This window comes from Suricata suricatta, chromosome 10, assembly GCF_006229205.1.
Source record: "Suricata suricatta isolate VVHF042 chromosome 10, meerkat_22Aug2017_6uvM2_HiC, whole genome shotgun sequence".
NCBI lineage: Eukaryota > Metazoa > Chordata > Mammalia > Carnivora > Herpestidae > Suricata > Suricata suricatta.
The window spans coordinates 8,912,992-8,934,296 of record NC_043709.1 but is presented as its reverse complement, the minus strand read 5'-3'; the positions used below and the strand labels follow the sequence as shown (position 1 = coordinate 8,934,296).

Below are 21,305 nucleotides of genomic sequence, written 5' to 3'. Positions count from 1 at the left end.
CTTCCTCCACAGGTGTTCTGTTCCTTCTTCTTTCCGCTCCTACCCCCTTTCTGAACAGGGTGGGGAGCATTCAGGCTAAGGCTCATATATGTGTTCAATCAAAGTCCCCCAGCCTGGGACCTTCCAAAGGGAAGCAGGGCTCAGGTGGGGCCCAGAAATGTTTGCATATCAACAGTAGATTTCCAGGGCTCTGGGCTGACCAGAGAGGAGGGACAGAAGGCAGGGGAAGAGAGAGCTTTCCTCTCTGGGGAAGCCCAGAGATTTCCATCCAGGGTTGCTGCTTACCTGGAAGCCAACCCAGCTCTCAGGCTCCAGCAGGAAGCGAGGACATCTGTTCCCAGCTCAGGAGGGGCCGAGAACCAAGGAGGAAACGGGTGTCCACCTTGCGGGGGGGCCTGGCAGTTGGCTGGGAGGTGAGTGCCTGCGTCGAGGCCCAGCCAAGAGAGACCAGCAGCAGTGGCCAGCGAGAAGGCTGCGTCCTCTTTCTGTGGCAGTTGGGGCTCTCTCCTAGGGTTCAGTCGCTTCCTCCTCCCCACACTTCTTACTCTGTTACTCGCTGTGGCAACCCTGGAGCTCCACAGGAAAATCTTCCCTATCTCACTTCTGACTTGAAACTCAGAGGTTCCGTAATTTGCCCGGGGTCCCATGGTCAGTGGATGTCATCTGGGATTTGAACCCGGAAATTTTCAGGCTCCACATTGCTCATTCTTGCTCTCTCTCAGAGTCCATCGGCCCCCCAACCCATGAGGAAACAGCCAAGTACGGTGTCCTGGGAGCCTCACTCCACTCTGGGCTCAGTGCACCCCCTTCTCCAGGCCCTTCCCCTGACCCCGTTAGCCACTGTGGCTGGCCCCGCCGCCCCCCCGCCCCGGTCGTCCCTGCACCCGTTTCTGTTGCACTGACCCATGACGTGTGTTTCCCCCACAAGCCCAAGAACTTCTCAAGGTCTGGCACCGCCTTGGTTTCATATCTGGGTCACTGGCACCTAATGTGTGCTCAGGGTGTTATTTACTGCACGCACCGTGGAACCTATGGGCTCATGGCCATTTCTCCAGCCCCTCTATGACAGGCAGTTTTCTGATGCCTCCCAGGATTCTGCAGGCACGGCACCTGAAGGCAGGGAGCTGAGTTTTAGGGCTCCAGGAACCTCCTTTCTTAATCGGGGTAGAGGCAGACCCCGCTGTCTGTGTATATGACAGAAGGCCTGTGAAAGAGAGAAGGCCTCCCTGTGAAGGAGGAGCAGGGACACGAGGACCCCGAAAAGCCAGAACAGAGACTTGTGATGGGGCCACAGGCAAGGGGGGTGGGTGCCCGGGACTCCACCTGGATGACCATCCATGCGTATCAAGGGTGGCTGTCAGCTCTTCCTCAAACACCATCTGTGTCCTGATCCAGTTTGGGGCACCCAAGGCGATCCCTAGGGGAAGTGAGGGGCAAGGTGGGGGAGAGGCTCCCCGAGGCTGACAGAGGGACAATGCAGGAGAACAGGGCGGGGGGGGGGGCGGTCCCACCCCCTGACCGGCAGCCCTCTTCCTGCCCCACTTCGGGACGGGTTTGGATCTCTCTCCTCTAAAGTTTGCCTGCCACCAGCATCAGCTGCAGCTACTAGCAAATTGTGCCCATACCCAATTTATTTTTTCAGGTGCAGAACCTGAGATTTGGGGAGGGAGAGGGACTTGCCCAAGATTTCACAGCCAGGAGAAAGCACCTGACAATAATGATGAACCCTCACCCTGAGTGGGTTCTTGCTATGTTCCCAAGTGCGTTGTATAGAATCCCTAAAGCCTCACAGAAACCCAGGGGAATACAGACAGCGATGCTGACACACAGAGAGGTCAGGCAACTTGCTCCCGGTTCCCCAGCTGCCAAGGCAGGTTGCTGGGATTCAAATCCAGACATTCAAGCTCGTGAGCACCAGGATATACTGACTTTCTGGGAGGAAGTATAGTGCAGGGAAAGCTGTTCTGGCAGACCCGAGCCCGATGGGCTGGGACAGGGCTCAAGGGTAGGGCTCAGGAGGGAGGAGAGAGGGGTTGGGAGGCTGAAGCGGTGAACAGACACAGAACCAGCTGTGGTAGGCAGGCTGCAGGGAGAAATCACTTTACTCTTTCCCCGTGGCCACCTTGTCAACCCGTTCTGCTGACCCAACCTTTCCCACTCTTGGATGAAACCTCAGGCATATCTTATGACTTTTCCATCGCTTTTAGGTTTTACCTTATTTTTTAGATATTAAAAGAGTCTAGTCTAGTAGCAAAGCTTTAGGCTCTGTTCAAAGCTTCTCTTTTCCCTCAAGTCTGCCTTAAACTCAAAGACCCGTATAACAAGGAAGGAGGCACTCCTTCTCATTAGAGGAGTTCTTCAGAGAACCCCCACCCCTATTACTAGGAATCTGCCGGGGAAAGCGTCCCCAGGCTGGCTGGGCTGAACATCCCCTTCAGCACCTGCCTTCCATGGATTCGTGTCCAACCCAACATGAGTCTTTCTGTTAGGATCTCAAGCCCCTTCCCTGCTCCCCCCACCCCCCAACCAATCCTCTTGGGACAGGATCCTAATTCAAAATGATCTCAGGGGCACCTGGGTGGCTCAGTCGGTTGAGTGTCTGACTTCAGCTCAGGTCATGATCTCGAGGCTTGTGAGTTTGAGCCCCTGAGTCAGGCTCTGTGCTGACAGCTCAGAGCCTGGAGCCTGCTTCGGAGTCTGTGTCTCCTCCTCTCTCTATCCCTCCCCTGATCGCACTGTCTCTCTCTCTCTCTCTCTCTCTCAAAAATAAACATTAAAAAAATTTTTTTAGGGGCGCCTGGGTGGCTCAGTCGGTTAAGCCTCCGGCTTCGGCTCAGGTCAGATCTCACATTCGTGGGTTCGAGCCCCGCGTCAGGCTCTGTGCTGACAGCTAGCTCAGAGCCTGGAGCCTGCTTCCAGTTCTGTGTCTCCTTCTCTCTCTGACCCTCCCCCTCTCATGCTTTGTCTTTCTCTGTATCAAAAATAAATAAAACATTAAAAAATTTTTTTAAATGATCTTAAACCAGCCACATTCTGCAAGGTCCCCTCTGGGGCCCCAGGAGGCACACTTGCATCCTGGCCCCCAAATGCTGGGAATGAGCCACATTCCCAAACCAGCTTGGCCCTTGTCTCATAGAAACAAGGGAGTCTAGGCAGCCTCTCCCCTTTGTCACCTCACCCTCAGAATTCCAGGGGACACATGCCATGCCCTGGGGTTTTCTGAAGCCCCCTCACTTGGTGAGGTGGGAGAGAACAGCCAACGGGTTCTAAACAGAGCAACCCCCTCTCCAACCACATCCCTCCCTCCAGCTACTTAGCCACACAGCCTTGGAGGGATGAGGGATGGGGAGCACTTGGGTCCAGCCCCTTTGCAAGTCTACACTTTGGAATGCGGGTCCATGGTCCCCATTGCCCTCAGATCGAGGGGTCTGGACTGGAGCAGGCAGCAGGGCTGAGGAGGAAGGGACCGACTGGTGTTTCCACTCAGGGGTCTCTCAGTCACAGACGCTGGTATCAGGCCGGAAAGGGATGAGTCAGAAACAAGGCGCAGGGTTCAGGCCCCCTTGGTGGAAGATAGTGAGTCAGGCAGCCCCTGGGGGCCAATCTGCAGTCTAAAGGCTCGTTTTGAGTGGAGTTTGAGGGTGTCACATGTGGGGTGCAGCAGAGGGGTTGAAAGCATGGGCTTTGAAGGTAGGGCGCTCGGGGTTGAATCCCGGCTCCGCAGCTTACTAATGGAGCCACCTGGGCAGGTGACTCAGCCCCTGCCCCCGGTTTCCTTGGCTGCCCCATGGGAGGGTGTCCAGCTCAGAGCCTGGCTCCTGGGGCCCTCAGCAGGGCCCATGAGGAAAGGAGTATTACTTTTATCTCCTGTTCTACAGATGGGGACACTGAGGCACAGTCAAGCTGAGCAATATGCCAACGCAGGCACACCCAGTCAGGCAGCCCGGCTGCAGTGACTGTGCCCTCCTCACCCACCGCGCTGTGCAGGGAGGATGCTGTTTCGGTGGGAAGTGTGGCTGCATGGGTTCAAATCCCACCTCTCCCATATAGGAATCCGTGAGTTATTTCGCCTTTCTGGACCCCACTTCCCCCATTTATATATCGTGGTTACTGCACTCTCTGGGTTGTGAGGAGTTGGTGAGTCAGGCCTTGTAATGTCCGCTCTGTATATGTTCGTTGTCCTCCGCAGAGCAATTCTGAGTTGGAAGGAGAATTCGAGGAAGCCGCTCTCCTCCTTTACAGAAGAGGATGGAGGCCCGGGGAGTGACCTTCCGGCTGGAGATCACGCAGGCGGGCAGGCTGGGACTCATCGGCTGCTTCTCAACTATCCCGGGGCTGTTACCTGGAAGGAGGCATCGGGATTGGTGAGCTGACAGCTGGCCCCCCCAGACCAGAAGTCGGAGGAATGGTCGAGTCTGGATGCATCCATCTGGAAGAGGTCTCCTCTCACCGGACCTGGAACAGAATGCTTTCACACCCTTGGCCTCAGTTCCCCCCTCCAGGAGCCCTTCGAGGGATGGCGGGGGGGGGGGGCGGCTCCTGGTTTCTGACGCTGTGAGAAGTACTGGGGGCTTGAGAGGGGAAGTGACCCCCCCCCACCTGGACCTGGACGAGGGTCTCCTGATGGTGACGGAGGTACGAAAGGCAGGCAGGTGGAGGAGGGATGAGCGTGGCGGAGCAGGTCAGGGCTGATGAGAACAGAAAGCCTCTGCCTGGGACGCTGTGGCAGACACTGGGCCCCGTGTCCCTGTGGGGATTGTCAAGGGAGCCAGTGAAATGATGGTCACTTTAATGAGTCCCTGTGGGGGACAGAGTCTACATTTGTGCCTTTTTCAAAGTGTGTCCTGTTGCCTTGTGCACAGACTATAGGAGCCTTAACAGAGAACCCCTAGGGACCTCCAAATCCATCCCAAAAGAGTGTGCTGCTCATGCCATGCAGAGATTTCACACCAGGTGGTAAGGTGGGCAGAAAGCTGGCGGGGGCGGGGGGGCTGTCTTTATATCGAGTCACCAAGAACCCCTGCCACCTGCTTTGCCCCATTTCCACCAGCCCATCCCCGCTCTGCCCAGACGGCTCCCTCTGGCTCCTAAAGGCTGATTGCTGACAGCTGTCGCTTAAATGGAGGCTCGAGTCTTTGTCACACTCTGCGCTCAGCCTCTGGAAGAGACAGAGAACACTTTGGTCTTCTGCTCTAATGAAGGTCATATTCCGTCTAGAGGGACCAGGGGGGACCTGTTCCCATCCAGCTCTGACTCAGATTGGCTGCACACCTCCTGCGTGGCTGCCTTCTATTCACATTTTCACATTCATCCGAGTCTCCTTTTTCTAGAGATTTCAGAAGTTTGGGGAGGGAGCATGATGCAGGGGAAGGGGAACGAGAGATCTGGGTTATGATCCAAGTAGAGGAGCCTTGGTTTTTCAGCTCTCTTTTGTATGTTTTATATTTATTTATTATTATTATTATTAATTTTTGATACAGAGAGAGACAGAGCATGAGAGGGGGAGGGGCAGAGAGAGAGGGAGACACAGCATCTGAAGCAGGCTCCAGGCTCTGAGCTGTCAGCACAGAGCCCGATGCGGGGCTCGAACCCACGAACTGTGAGATCATGACCTGAGCTGAAGCCGGACGCTTAACCGACTGAGCCACCCAGGTGCCCCGTTTTATTTATTCTTGAGAGAGAGAGTGAACAGGGGAGAGTCAGAGAGAGAGGGAGGCACAGAATCCGAAGACAGGCTCCAGGCTCTGAACTTTCAGCACAGGGCCTGATGTGGGGCTAGAACTCACGAACCGCAAGATCATGACCTGAGCCAAAGTTGGATACTTAACTGACTGAGCCACACAGGTGCCCCACGGCTGTTGATTTTTAATTAAAAATTTTTAAAATTTTTTTATGTTTTATATATATATATATATAGAGAGAGAGAGAGAGAGAGAGAGAGAGACAGTGTGAGCAGGGGAGGTCAGAGAGAGAGGGCAACACAGAGTCTGAAGACAGGCTCCAGGCTCATGAGCTAGCTGTCAGCACAGAGCCTGACACAGGGCTCGAACCCATGAACTGTGAGATCATGACCTGAGCCGAAGCCGAATGCTCAACCGACTGAGCCACCCAGGCGGCCCACGTTGATTTTTAATTTAATGATAACAGGAGCTGTGATGACAATTTCTTGAAGTTTACTGGGAGTTGCTTTCTCTTGTACCATGTGATGTACATGGTCATGTCTTTAGCGTGTGCTTGAAAATGATGTGTGTCATTCTACTGTGTGTCTTGGTGACTTGCTCTTTGTATGTCTTGTAACTTTGGATGGCAAGCTCCTGCTAACAGGGGTTTTATCTGTGAAGCTCCTGTGTGGCCCTTATTGTGGGGACGCCCCTCCGGGGAGCTTTGCATTTGCTATTGCAAATATAACCCACACCACGTTTGCTTTGGATGTTAATTACCAGACTTGGGAATTCTGGGAGCATGGGGAGAATGCAACTTCGAATCGCAAATGCATGTTAGGGAAGTTCTAGAGTTAAAATTTCTCAGGAGAGACTTCATTTTTATATTTCCAACAGAGCCAGAAATGAGACAACTTCTCCGACAAGTGATTTTGGGTTTGGGTTGGCAAAAGGGAGATTTCTCTACTCCATTTGCCTTTTCATTGAGGATGCGCTTTATTCAGGTGTCTTGGTGTCAAGTCTCTTTTGGCAAGGGCTCACAAGGCCTTGTCTCCTGTCCTTGTATAGATGGAAAACAAGCCCCTTGGTTACCAAGATCAGCGAAGGCGGCTCCTCCCCACACCTGACCCGTGTCATCCTTGGACCACGCCCTGCAGGGCTAAGGATTGGTATCTGCATATCACTCCGAGTTTGGCTTCTTCTTTATGGTCCCCGGGGATGTCTTTGCTGGCTTGGGAGCGCAGCTGGGCATTTACAAGAATGTTTGTTATGGCTTAGCGAGTACTTCCAAGTATCGCGTAGGAAGTGGCAGGGTCCTCAGAAAGTTCTTAACCACGTCCAAGACCTTGGTTCCACTCCTCCAGCCTCTGAGTAACCCTGGGAAACCTCCGCGCCCCGCCTGTCTGGTGGAGGTTATCATCCTCACAACCTCATCCGGATGAAAGGCCTGGGATTGCTGGGTGGGGGCTGGGCAGGGGCCGGGTATCCCAGGGGCCTCTGGAGCTAAGCCCTGAAGTCCCTAGAGATCCTTCCGGGATGTCTGGTGAGCAGACAGCTCAGAGCTGAGGAGCACCTGGGGCCAAAGGCTCTTTTTTTTTCTTTTTAAAATGTTTTTAATTTATTTTAGAGAGAGAGAGACAGCGTGAGCAGAGGAGGGTCAGAGAGAGAGAGAGGGAGGCACAGAATCTGAAGACAGGCTCCAGGCTTTGAGCTAGCTGTCTGCACAGAGCCCGACTCGGGGCTCGAACCCACGAACCATGAGATCGTGACCTGAGCTGAAGTTGGGCGCTTAACTGACTGAGCCACCCAGGCGCCCCTAAAGCGCTCTTTAGCAGACAGAAGAAGGTATTTCCAGCAGTGCCCGGTGAGCAGGAATTTGCTGCTCTGAGCCTCAAATCTATGGGTCAGAATCCCTCCTGATTCACAGCCCAGCTGCCCCAAACGGCACTCACCCTCCTCCCAAGCGGACTCCTCCACCAGACTCTCTACCCCACCCGTGAGCGGCCTCAACACCCACTCCTTTGTCCATCCGATATCGAGGAGGTTTTCCGAGGATCCCTCTTGTGAGCCATGGGAGCCAATCACGACATATCCAATATTCCAACTATCTCTCAGCTCTGTGTGAGCTGTGTCCAGGCCTCTTTATGGCTCACCGGAGTTTTTTCCTCCTTCATCCCTCCTGTGACTGGAGAGGCTCAGAGCCCTCGGGGTGTCTGGAGGGCGGGGCCCCTCATCTGCGGCTTCCTTTGCAGACTCCCTGCACGGATCAGGCGGCCTTGAGCTCTGGGAGCCAGAGCCCTCTTTGAAGTGTGAACTCTCAGAAGCCGGCAGCCGGAACAAAGAGGGCATGGACAGGGTGCACAGGCCTGTGATCTGGCTTGGGGGGGGCGGCAGCCGCTTGAATGCAACGCTGACCCCCGACTTCACTTCAGACAGAGCTTGACAAGGACAGAATAACCACTGCACTCACAGCTTTGAAAAAATGGCAGAGTGACTGGGCAAACTTGTTCTCACCCCATCCCTTCCCTCATCGCAGTCCTGAGGGCACCCCGTGGCTGACCAGTACCCCCTGGGGAACCCCTGGGGAGGCCCGCGATTAGTAGGGGGGCTAGGTATGATACCACCGGGAAGATGAACGCTGTGACTCCAGCAGTGACCCTGACACATTTCCAACAGGACAGCCCGGCCTCTGAGAGGAGATGCGTGGTCCCACCTGGCCCTCAAAAGGCCCTCCAGTCCTCCTTGGAAGCTGCTGTGGCCACTCATTCACCGGCAACTAAGGCACAGAAGTCGCTGCTTAGTAATGGCATGGCTGTGACAAGGGACGGCAGTGACCCTAAATCTCTGAACATACCTGCCTCATGAGGGCAGCCCTGCTGTGTCCAGTACCATTGGAAGGGAGGAGGAAGGGGAAGGGGAGAAAGGGAGAAGGGAGGCGAGGGGAAGGGGTGAAGGGAGCCCGTAAAGCATTCACTGATGCAGGTAGTAGGAGAGAGGAGTAGGTGGAGGAAGGGTAGGGGTGGCGTGGAGGAGGGCCAGCCCTGACTCCACGTCTCTCACCCCATCTGCCGGGGCCAGTGGCAGACAGGGACACGCTCCCAGCTGCCCTGCCGGCCCAGGAGCAGTTGGATGAGTCCCACTGGGGCCCCAGGTCTGCAGCCCAGGCCGCTGACTCCATCAGTGAGGGAGGTGGGCCCTTGGTGACAATTAGAGAAGCGACCAATGGAGAGCCCAGCAGGTCTCAGACACCAGGCTGTGAGCAGTGGGTAGATGTGGCCCCGCCCTTAGGGACCTGGAGAGACAAGCCCACAGGTGGGGGCCTGGGAGGCACCTGGAGAGACAGCAAGGGTGGGAGGAAAGAGAACCCTGGCGGGCTGCCAGGTGGAGGAGTTAGGACCGGGTCCGAAGGGCAGTGGGCTCCCAAGAGGCCTGGGGCAGGGGCCGCCAGCCCCCAGTGGCACCAGTGCGGACAAAGTAGGGGTCGTGCCGGCAAGAACGGAGACTGGCAGACCAGAGAGGCCTTGCCAAAGCCCAGGTGGAACTGGTGGGGAGACGTCTGGGAGGCGAGACAACGGGGGTCTCCTAAGGGGGTGGGGGTGAGTAGGAGGGGAGGACTTGGGGTGATACCTTCTCAAGGCCCGGCTAACGAGGGGCTACGGATGGACAAAGGTGTGGCTTAAGAGCAGATCAGCAGGCCCTTGAGGAAGGTACGGGCCTGCCTGGAGCCGCTGCTTTTGAACGATGAGGTTGCCCGACGTGAGGACACGGCCCCTCTAATCAGAGAGGACACACCAGCGCCCCGGAGACAGACCGTTTCTCGGAACCGGACTTCTCCCAAGCTCTGTGGCAAGAAACTTGGTAGGGACCCGGCCCCACAGGCCTCCTCCTGAAGCCGCTGTGACTCCAAGTGGGGCGGGGGCAGTGGCCCCTCCCCCTCCTTCCTGCCGCCTGCCTGGCCCACTCCAGGCTCAGCACGTGGCAGCTTGGAGGCCTTACCTGTGTAGGGTCCTTCCTCCAGCTCAGGTCAGGTGAGGTGGAAGGAGGGTGGGAGGTGGCGAGCTCGGCTCCACAAGGGGCCACAGCGGAGGGCCAGTAGCCCCTGCCTCTCCCCTGCAGCAGGGGGGCCTGGCCTGATGTTTTGGGGGAATTTTTCCGAGATTTTTTTTTTTTTAATACTGGGCCCAGCACGGAGCCCAATATGGGGCCTGAATTCACGACCCTGAGATCAAGACCTGAGCTGAGATCAAGAGTCGGACATTTAACCAACCATGTGACCCAGGTGCCCCTGGCCTGCTGCTTTTTCTTTTTTTAAAGTTTATTCATGTATTATTTCAGAAAGAGAAAGAGAGAGAGAGAGAGAGAGAGAGAGAGAGAGACAAAGAGAGAGCACGCAAGAGAGAGCGCACACACAGGAGGTGGAGGGGCAGAGAGAGAGAGAGAGAGAGAGAGAGAGAGAGAGAGAGAGGGAGACACAGAATCGGAAGCAGGATCTAGGCTCTGAGCTGTCAGCACAGAGCCTGACATGGGGCTTGAACTCCCAAACCGCAAGATCATGACCTGAGCTGAAGTCCGATGCTCGACCGACTGAGCCACCCAGGCGCCCCAGGCCTGATGTTTTTAAAGACCACAGTCACAGCCTGGAAGAAATGAGACAGACACACGCCCACCCTAGGGGCTAGACCTTAGCTTCGGAATGTGACAATTTATTTGGGGGGCAAAGGAGGCTTTTCACTCCCCCTTCCTGGCATTGATACAACATTGAAGAGCAGCAGAACTAAACGTACAAGACGAGAGTAATCGGCACAAGCCCCCCTCCCCCGGCCCAGAAACAACCAAATCCGGAACAGATCCAAAACCCACACCCAAAACGAGCCGTCTTCTCCACCAGCAACCTCTGGGAGGGGGCAGGTGGACTGGGGGCCCCACCCCGCGCTGGCAGGGGGGGCGCTCCGTTTCCAGTTCCCTCTCTTTAACCACCGGAGGCAAAGTTTAGCCAGCTGGGAGCTGGATGGTTGAACCACAGACAAAGGCAACAACACTTCATTTTTAAAATGAGAAAGAGAGAAAAGAGACCACGCCCCTCCCCAAATATAGAGCTATATATGTATATTTTATATATATAGAATTCATTCGTGCACAGTTCATTAAATGAGCTTTTCAAAAATTAAAAAAAAAATTATAAGATACATTTCTTTAGGCCTTTGTGTTTTTAAATTAAAATAAAAAGTGTCCATCTGCACTCTGCCCGACAGCCAGGGGCAGGCCCCAGAACTCCTGTTCTTTCTACCTTGACCTTTCGCAAGGGGTCTCCCGTGACTTATTCCGCCTCCCTTTACCTGACGCTCAGCATACACTGCTCGCCATTGGGAGTGGGGTACCGACTCCTCCGAGGTGGGGCAGGGAGACCCCGCAGGGCTGGGAGCTGCGGGTCCTCTGTACCCCTTTCAGCCTGTCTCCCTATTTCGGCATCTTGGTGACTGTCAGCAATTGGAGGCAGGCTGGGGGGACCATCTCCTGGTTTTAGCCCCAAACTCCTGAGTCTTAGAGGAGATGCAGACAGAAAAAAAACAAAAACCTTTCAACACTTTTCCTTTTCTTTTTAAAAGTGATTCCTTAAACCATAACAAGCCCCCAAGAGGCTGCCTTGGGCTAGTGCATGGGAGCCGGAGAGTGGAACTCCCCATGTGGGGCTCCACTGTCTGGCGTGGGCCAAGTGCAAAAACAAAACAAAACAAAACGCAAAAACCCCAGGACCCACCCCAACCCAAAAAACCCCAACAAAACCCAGAAAGGTGAGAAAGGTGGTGTGTCCACTAGGGTCCCCACAGAGGCTAACGAGGCTGGCGATGGCCCAGTCCCCCTGACCTAGCCGCTTCCTGCTCAGGGCGGACCTCTTACCCAGGACCGCCTGGCAGCGGGGCGCCTGCCAGTGCTCTGGGGGCTTCAGTGCCCAGGCCCCTACCTTTGGAAGGGGCTTTTCCCCAAATGCCAGGGCAGCCGGGCTCTTCACCCCAGTGAAGCGGCTTTGCCTCTTGGGGCCCCCGTTTCCTGGTCTCTTAAATGGGGTGCTCTCTGTCCACCTCACACTGAAGCGGGGCCTTGATCAGCACTTCTTTCCAGAGCAGTGGAAGAATGCAGCTCATTTGCCCCAGACCCCTTTGCAGGGCAAAGATGAAAGGGGGCCGTGGGACAGTAAAGGCCCCAGTGCCAACAGCCTTGACTGGCACCCCATCCTCAGCAGCTGCCTGAACACCAGCAGTGCTTTACGAAGAGGCCTTGCCGCCCAATACACCCATTTCACAGCAGGGCACACTGAGGGGTGGAGAGGGAAATGAAGACAGAGATGTGTCCTGACTTCCCATCTCAAACCAGACACCAGACCTCACCTGTTTCCTATGACATATGGGCAGGGAGGAGGTGGCATTAAGGGGGGGAAGGACCAATGCCCCAACCGATACTGGACATGGGAAGAGATCGGGCTTTGGGGGGATATTTCACATATAAAAATAAAGCAAACCAGAATGCAACTTCTGCTTGGTAATTAGGCAAATGGAAAAGCAGCAAGGGGAGAGGGAGGGCCCAGAGAAGGCTGATTCGTGCAAGTGTGTGTGTATGTGTGTGTTGGGGGGGTATGGGTTTCCCACTCAGAGCCACCCTCGGAGAGAGGTAGGAGGGCTCCGCTGGCTCTTGACCCTGTGCCCACCTGGACCCCCCACGGGAGATGTCCAGCTCGAAGCAGCGTGTGTGCGCATCTCTGCGGGTGCCGTGGGGGGCTAGGCCACACGGCTGAGGGGCCGGGGCAGGCATTCCCTTCCCCTCCTGGTTACCCCCCAGTCCCTCTGGGTCACCATCTAAGATTCTCCCAGAGTCCACAGCTCTTCCTGAAGTCCCCATCCCCTACCTGGCCAGGAAAGCTCAGGGGCGTCAAGGTCTTCGGGGTGATGGGGAGGGAGGGGCCAGATGACCCGACACACTGGCAAACCAATGGAAGAGAGCAAGGAACCCAACTGTATCTACTCACCAGCCTTCCTGGACCAAGTCAACGATGATGCAACAGCGGGGCTCTCCCAGACCCCCCCAGATCTCAGCTCCATTCGCCGGGCCCCTGTCATTCTGGCTAGTTCCCTTGGTGCCAGCTGTCTTCCTTCCCTTTGAAGGAGGGTGGGTGTGGAGTGTGGGCCCAGGACAGGAGGGCAGCCTCCCCGCCTCGGGCCTGGGAAACAGAGCAAGGACCCCAGGGACCCGCAGCCGGCCCTAGGCCTCCGTCCCCGTTCCCAACATTGCCACCTCGCCTGTGCAATCATTGCTTTACTAGTTTTTTAAATATCTCTTTCTCTCCCCCCCACTCCCGCCCCAGCCCCATAGGAATCCCACGATATTTTTTTCTATTTCTTTTTTCGTTTTTTTTCCCTCTTTTTTTGTTTTTTGTTTTTTTGCAAAACTAATTCTTTCACTTTCCTGTCATAAAATCACCTCTGAAAACACAACTTCTTTACAAAAAAAAGTCACGAATGACACGGACTCTCAGGAAAACACATTTCTATGGTCTCTGGAAACACCTGTAACTGGCACCCAGGTAGTCGTTCACCTGGGGTAGGGGGTTGGGGGGAAATCCCCTCTGCGGACAGAGGAGAAATACCAGCCCTTATTTGGGGGTGAGGGGGAGGAAGCCAATTGGCACTTGGACGGCCACAGAGCCGACACAAAGGCAGGGTGGGGAGGGGTCTAGGAGTGCCAGCCCCCCAAACCCTGTGAGGGCCCTTGTTCTACATCCTGGGGCGGGGAGGGGCAGGGGCCACGCCACAGCCCCTGGCAGGGAGATTCAGAAGAAGAGTCCTCCCATACTTCGAACAAAGGCATTTGCTACCTAACAGGATTCCCTTTCTGCCTCCTACCTCTGCCATCACGTTTCTGAGCTGACACCTCTGGCCGCACACCGGAAGTTCCCATGCAGGGACACGCCACTCATGCCAGCCTGAGAGCGAGGTGGCTGTCTCCCACAGCGCACCAGAGCCTTGGTCCCGCACACCCTCCCCCTCCCGAAGAACACAGGCCCCCTCTTTGGTCGCCCCCTTTGGCCTGCCTGCCCTCCCAGTGCCCGGCCTAAAACTGGGGGGGTGGGGTTCTCTTCCACTGGCATGGACACCTCAGCTCCAGGGCAGAGGAGAGAAGAAAATCTGCCCGGGGGCCTAAGCTTCCCCCACCTCCGAGCAGGCTGTGCTGTGAGAAAGCCCCAGCAGCAGAAGGAAGAGAGGGAGGGGGCAGAGGGGGCAGGGGAAGCCCAAGACCCACTGGGGATGGTTTCCAGCTTCCTCCTTCCCCCAGGCACGGGGTGGGAGGGGCAGGGGGAGAGAAAGGCGGGGGGGGGGGGGGGGGGGGGGGGGGGGGGGGGGGGGGGGGGCCCGTAAGGGCTGTCTCCCCCTCCCCCTCAGTCCCCACCTTGCCCTGTCTGTGGCAGAGGCCCAGCTGGTGTTGCCGACCACCCCGAGGAGGAGGTGCGGGGACACACACCCCAGCGCCAGGGGGCTGGGGGTCCTGGGGTTGGGGCTCTGGCCCCACAGCAAACTCCTTGGGGCCCGCGCTGGTCCAGGCAAGGAAAGGTCCAGGCCTTTGACGACTCTATTCCACGGAACCCTCAAGGGGGCGCCGGAAAGCTCGGGCCCAGCGCACACACAGGTAGGCGCACCGACGCGCCAAGGGGCTGCAGATGCGTGCACTGGCTGGAAGTTTCTACAGCAGGTTCTGGTAGCACCTTTGGTCGAGAACTGAAGGGCCTTTAGATGCTAGGAGGCTGCGGCAATGGGAGGTCCCTGCCAGTCCCTCCCACCTTTGAGACGGGGGATGAGCGAAGAGACCGGTGGGCGGAGCCTTAGGGAACCTACTTGGGTCTTGTCCCAAAGTGGGCAGGAAGACCCCGGCCTCTGGCCCCGCCCCTGCGCACAGGTTGATAGGGAGGGAGGGGCCAAGGCTGGCCTCTCCTCAACCACTGTCTGGGCTTTGCCACCCCTGGCCCCTCCTGCCCAGGCACCTGGGGGAAGGAAAGGGGCAGAGCCCATTCGGGGAAGGGGTCTCCTAAGGGGCCCCACAGCTGCCGGGGTAGCACCGAGAAATCAGATGCTGTGCGCACGAGCTGGAAGCAAGCCGGGGAGAGACAGTGCGGGATGTGGAGGAGGCGGCTGAGCTCCAGGTTCTGGGGCTCCCCAGGAGCCCCCCCCAGCAGGCCCCACCATGCATGGGTTGGGACGGTGCCAAGAGACAAGAAGGACTTCCGGGTGCCCTGGCCCCACCCCAAATCCGTCCGGGGACTGCCGCTCCCCTGGGTTTCGGGGGGCTCCAACTGCCCAGCCCACTCCCGGGGTCAAAGCTGAGCCATCTGAAACAAGCAACGCACAGGCAGAGGTGTCTGAGGGCAGGGGCGGGGGCAGAGCAGGGCTCTGGGCAGGAGTGCTTCCCCCCAGTGCCCCCCTCCTCGGTGGAGCCCCTTCACTTGCTCACCCCGCTGCCGCCGCCACCACCCCCAGTGGCACCCGCTACCCCAGTAGCCACCTTCTCGAAATCCTCAGGGTTGCAGAATTCCTTGATAGTGACTGTCAGAAGGTTGCTGGTGACATCGGTGACAACCACGTTGGAGCAGGGCGACATCTCGGGGCGCCAGTCCCCGGCTTCGGGCTCAGAGGAGGCGCTGGTAGGCTCAGGGGCCACGGGAAGCTCCTGGCCCGTGGCAGCCGACGCGTCGGGAGGCACCCGCTTGCTGGTGGCCGCCACCTCGGGAGGGATGGACAGGTCGAGCACCTCGGGCTCACGCCAGTCGGGAGCAGACGGGCTCATGGTCTCGGGGAGCAGCTTGGGGGGCGTGTCATCGGGGTCGGAGGAGGACTGCGGTGTAGGTGAGGGGCAGCCGGAGGAGCTGGAGCTGCGGGCATCGTATGGGGCGGCGGGGGCTGCCAGCAGCAGCCCCGGGCCCGGGGAGGCGGCGGCGTCGGCCTTGCCCACTGGAGGGGGTGGCGGAGGGCCGGGCGGGGGCTTATTGTACAGCGCGAAGGTGCCGAACTTCATGTGGCGGATCTGGGTGCGCAGGATGCTCTCGCTAAACTTCTTGCTCTTACCAATGACGCGGTTCCTGGAGGGGACTTTGGGGCGAGCAAGGGCTCCTGCCCCCTGCCCGGTGCCCGCTCCGCCCGTGCCCTTGTCGATCACCTTCAGGTTTAGGATGATGCGGTTTCGCTTGGGCTCCCGAGGCTTTACCTTGCGATTGATGATGCGCACGGTCTCGGAGAAAGGCGAGATGGGCGGGCGCAGGCCAGGGCTGCCACCCTGTGGGTCCGGGCGGGGCAGTGGGCGGCGGGACATGCGGTGGCAGCGGCGGATGTCCTTCTTGAGCCGGTGCACGGCTGCGCTGGAGTGCAGCTTGGGCGAGGAGGCGCTGGCACTTGGCTTGACAGAGAAATGCACGTCACTGATGCGTAGGGCTTCAGCCTGGGCCCGCGCCTGTGGGGCAGAGGGAAGGGCTGAGTGAGGGCTCGGCTTCCCGCTGACCTCCTCCGGGGGCTGCTGCGCCAACCACCCACGAGTACAGCCCCCTTACACCATCCTGGGAGCCCCCTTCAGAGAATCAAACGTGCTCCCACAGAGGAGTGTCTGCAATCAGGACCGACATGGAAAGAACAGCCCTTTGCTCTGAAGCCCCAGACCAACTCTGCTCGGCATAGAACCCCAGCCTAGCCTGGCACTTTTTCACAGACGGATTCTTGGGGAGAGGAAGAAGGGGGAGGCCCCTCCCTGCTTCACCACACACTCCAGCACTACTGAACTACTCGAAGGGTCCCAAATGCTCTGTGCCCTCTGTCTCTGAACGGGTTGCACCTCCAGTTTGGACTTGCCTCCCCAGCTGATCATCACCTCTGGGACAGACCCTTGGCTCTCTCAGCCCCTCCTTGTTTGCTCGCTGCCCCTCCTGGGTCTGACTCATGTCTGCCCAGGATCTGGCTCAGGGCCTGGGCCTAAGCAAATCAGTGCCAACAGATTCCTAAAGCCTTGGCTGGAACACACCCCGGTGAGACACGGGTTTGGTGGAGATGAACCAGGAAGGGGGGTCAACTTCGGATTTGTGCCAAGGTGGCCTGAGGGCAGGATGGCTGAGTGGGTCTTTGGGCAGCCAGGGAAAACCGTCCCGGGCTCCTGGGCTCAGCTGAGGCGTGTAAAGCCCCAAGGCTCTGCAGGAGCTCACCTCCCTGAAGATGTGGGTGTGGCAGGACTCTCAGAGACCTCAAGTTCAGGGCAAAGGACTCACAAGGCCATAAACACCGTCCTCTGTGGCCAATCCTTCCTGCCTTAGCAGAACACTAGTCACAAGCCAGCTGCTTGTGGCTGAACTATACCCACACTCGGGCTCTCCCCCAGGGGCTGCACTCCAAAGAGAAGACAGGTCACAGGCCATTGGGACGCTGGGTGACTCAATGTAAAAAAGGATGTAAGGGGCCTAGAGGAGCAGAGGTCAGGGACACGGGCCCATCTTGGAAGATAAAGCTTAAGGAGGAGGGAGCCATAGTCCTTTCTGAGCCTGCAGAGGCTCCGTGGCCTGCTAGAGGGATGCCACCAAGACAAACAGTGGAAGCCGAGAGCCCAGCAGTGAGAGGACGTAGCAGGCAAGGGACTGGAAGCAATAGCTGGAGAGAGTGGAGGTGATGACAGATCTGTCGTCTACAGATACTCTGGCTCCTGGTGGGGGAGACTAGCGAGGCTGTGTCTACTTCAGTCCAGGTGGGAGGCAGTGGTGGCCAAGAGGGAGGACACCCTCCCTCGGTCAGCCTGTGAGCTCCCCGAGAGGGAGATCTGTGCTTTGGGGTCTCTCTACATCCCACCCCGCAGCACTGGACACTCAGCCCCGTCCCTGGGAGTAGCCTGTGTGCCTCTCAGACAAAACGAGATTGTATCTGACCACAACCTCCCAGGAGCAGGGTTTGCTGGCTTAGCGAAGATGTCTTTAAAACACAGTGGAAACACGCCTCAATGCCACATGGCCCTCCTGACCACGCTGGGGGTCTCCCGGAGGAATGCTTGGCCAACAGTCCCCGCGGGCACTAGGTGGCAGCACACACAGGCCAGCCTGCCCCGGGCCAGCCCCCGTGCACCAGCCCGTGGACCCAGGGGCTGGTTTCCTCAAACCCCTCCTCAGACAAAGGAGAAAGCTAGCCTTCTTCCTCGGTCTGGCAAACAGGGCGTTTTGCAGGTGTATCCCCAAAGGAGCTTGGCGGGGGGGGGGAATCTCCCCTCTTTCTGTTTCCCCCTGGGAGGCATTTATGCCATCCACATGCTGCCAGAGCTCCCAGACCTCTGTAATCACGGTTCTGCCCAAGTTCAGTGGCGAAGGTCCCTGCAGAGCGGCAGAGAGTGCAGGTAAACCTCGGGCCCAGGCTAAAACCGGTTCCAAGGGCCATCACGTACTGCCAGGTCATACATGCTACCTGCTTAGCATGGTGTCTGGTGTGTAGCAAGTACCTGAGCAATATCAGATTTACCTATCCATGGAGGTGGGGGGGAGGGGCTTATGAGCAATAATCTTTTACTAATGTATGGTTTCCAAGCTTTTTATGAGAAATGTTTCTTACTTTATAATTTCTTAGTATTGTTTCTTTGAAAAGAGACTGTTTTTTTTTTTCCCTTCCCCCTCCTAAGCCCACCCCCAGGTTGACAACTCTCTGAAGGTGGGACCTGGGTCTGCCCGTGAATTAAAGACGGTAGCCACAGCCAACGTGTTTATGGCACTCCGGCGGGCAAAAGGCTCGGCTCTGAGGGGTTGTGTACTACATACAGCAAAGAAGAATAAAGACCAGGACTCTACTGCTGGCTCTCTGTGACCATGGGCAAGTCACACAACCTCCCTGGCCTCAGTTTTTTTACGTGTAAAATGGGGGTAATTATACCCTACCTCATGGGCTCCTGTTTCCTTTGGAAAGTTCTGGGCAGAAAGTAAGTGCTGGTACTTTGTCCGCTATACACATTGTCTGTCACTGACTCAGAGCCATGGGCCCAGACCAAGCTGATCTCCACCGCCCCTTGCAAATATCTATCTAGTATCACTGTCGTAAAGGTCAAGGCCCTGTCATCTGTCCCTCCATCCCCTGCCCCACCAGCTCTCCAACCATCGTGGTCTCCTGTGTGTCCACCTTGTCCCCTTAACCTACTGTGTGCTCTCGGAGGGACAGGTTGAGGAAAAGGTGCAGGAATGAAGCCAGGAAGCTGGGTGGTAGGATCTCCTTTAAGTCCCCTCCCCTCTCTGGGCCTTGACTTTGTTCATCTGCGTAATGGGAACAGTGCTCCTTCATAGGGTTGTTGAGAGGATTAAAGGAGATAATCCACGTGGGGCCTCAGCACTGTTAGGCCCAGAGCCAGCTCAGGAGCTGGGGCTACCAAAGAAAAAAAGCATTTTGTGAATAGAAGCTCACGGTCATTACTCGCTTCACCGCTAGAGGGTGCTCCCGCTGCGTTGACAAGCTGTCACACAGCCCACCCGCCCCCTGGCTGCTCCGCCCCATCCCTCCTCCTAAGAAGCATCAAGGGTTAAGCGTGCTCCTCCAAGGACCCCGGAGCCTGTGTAGGTTGGGAAAAGGAGTCACGGAAATATGTGGAACCTGAGGATTCCTTCATGTCTGCTTTAAGTCCAAACCCTTACACATGCACAGACCTTTTGGTCTGGGCTTTTTCAGACCCGCCCCACCCCATCCTTACTGGGATTTCGGCCTTTTGGGCAAATAGGAGATTCTGAGGTTCTCCACTCTGCAAAGTCTCCTCTCTGTAGAGTGCTCCCTGCCCCTCCTGGGCCAGTCGCCACAAAGTCACAGGCTGTCAGGGTGGGATGGGGCCCCCGCCAACTTTAGCACTACTGGGTGGACTGTGGTTTTCCAGGGAGGCCTGCCTGTAGTATTCACCTGTGTTCTAGGGCCATACCATCTCACCTTCCCTTTCCGACTCTGTTCTTTCTCACTAGGAAAAATAAAACACCGTCTCCCCCCACACTAGACTCTAAGATGGCTTCCTCTGGAGCTAGGTATCCCCCTCCCCTGCAAAGACTAATGTGCTACGCTTTCACTCCATCCTCATTACAATCCCCAGAAACAGCCGGTGGGGGGGGGTAGGCTGGGAGGGGGGAGCCAGTGGCCCAGCTTGTGATAAGCTCAAAGTGAAGTGATCTAAGGTCAAATTCAAGCTGCAGTCCCCAGTGAGGAGGGGAAGCATCAGAACAAATCTTGAGAGAGAAAGAAGCCGGGGGCAGGGAGGCAGGTGGCCCCCCAATGCCACTTCTGTTCCCAGCCCTGAAGGAAGCCACATTTACTCTCCCGCTGGGTTCTAATTCCAGACAGAGCCCGTACCTGTACCAGGGCTGGGGTAGATGAAGGTTCCCCTCCTGGAATGGGCAGAAGTAACCTCCCTGCCGCCCCCTCAGGTGGATAGCCCCCACCTGCCTCATCCACCCCCATGCTGGAGTCCTGCTGTCCAGCCCAGACCCTGTTTTGTCAGCGAGGATTATCCCTTCCCTTCCCTTCCCACTCCCAGGCCTCTCTTGCTGAAGCCGGAGCCGGCCAGGGCCGGCTGCCAGGGGCTCGTCGGGGGCTCCCAACCACCCCCTGCCCAGCTGGGGCCCCTCTGGAAAGGTCTGCCTGCCTGGGCAGCCGGGGATCTGTCCCTCCCTTGCAGGCCCCGTGCTGCGCCAGGGCTAGAGGCCCGAGAGGGGGCTGCTGGGGCTGGGCCAGGTTACCTTCAGGAGGAAAGTTTTGGGTTTGGGTCCCCTCTTCTTGGGCCCATACAGCTCACGCTCCCTCTCCCTGCAGCCAAGAAACGCCAAAGGTTAAAAAGAGCCCCTATCCCGGGCCCCACTCCGCGCTGCCCTCCCCGATCTCCCGCTCCACCCGCCCCCCGCCCCCCCCCCGCCGCCGCTTCCCCGCGCGGCGCCCCAGCCGAGCCTTGGCCCCGCCGCCCCTGCCAGCTCCCCAAACTCACTTCTGCTCGAAGGCTGCAATGAGCCGCGAGTCCAGGATGTTCTCCTCGGGTTCCCAAGTGCTGTACCTGCCGAGTCACACATGCACAAAATAAAAATGAAAACCTAATAGGCAGAGGCACATGCGAGGCAGCAAACCTGCTCACCCCCCCACCAGGAAAAAAAAAAGGCCCTGTCGCCTCCCTACCCTCCTCGCCCCTGTACCCCGCCGGCACTTACTTGATGGCCCACCCCTTCCATTTCACAAGGTACTCGATGCGTCCCTGAAAAACAGAGAAGAAAAAGAGGGGGGAGTGGGGGTGGGGAGGATGCGGGGACGCGAGGAGGCGGCGGCGCGGGGGCGGGAGAGAGGGCCCGGGTTAGCGGGACCGCTTCGCCCCCGATGGGCCGCCGACGCAGACACCGGGTGCCGGGCAAGGCGTCCCACCTCGGGAGGCGGCTCACCTTTCGGATCCGCCGTTTGATGATGGATTCGGCCGCGAAGACCCGCTCGCCCACTGCAGACAGCTCCATCTTGCTCAGCGGCACCCACAGCCCATAATACTCCCTGCTCCCGCGGCCGGTGCTGCACCGCTCGCGCACGCGCCGCAGCGCACAGGCCCCGGCGGGCGGGCGCGCGGCGGGGCGCGCGCTAGTGTTCCAGCTGCGGG

The 21,305-nt window shown here is 57.6% G+C and overlaps 1 protein-coding gene across 1 annotated transcript; it reads right to left on the bottom strand.

The window, feature by feature from the left end:
* Positions 1-14,265: 14,265 nt before the first annotated feature.
* CBX6 (chromobox 6) lies at positions 14,266-21,290 on the bottom strand. The gene is made up of 5 exons (XM_029953355.1): positions 21,100-21,290; positions 20,875-20,918; positions 20,658-20,723; positions 20,416-20,482; positions 14,266-16,148 (listed from the first exon to the last, which is right to left on the bottom strand). Exons 1-5 carry the CDS (start codon positions 21,166-21,168, stop codon positions 15,144-15,146), a joined length of 1,251 nt encoding a protein of 416 aa, XP_029809215.1. The 5' UTR covers positions 21,169-21,290; the 3' UTR covers positions 14,266-15,143.
* Positions 21,291-21,305: the final 15 nt, after the last annotated feature.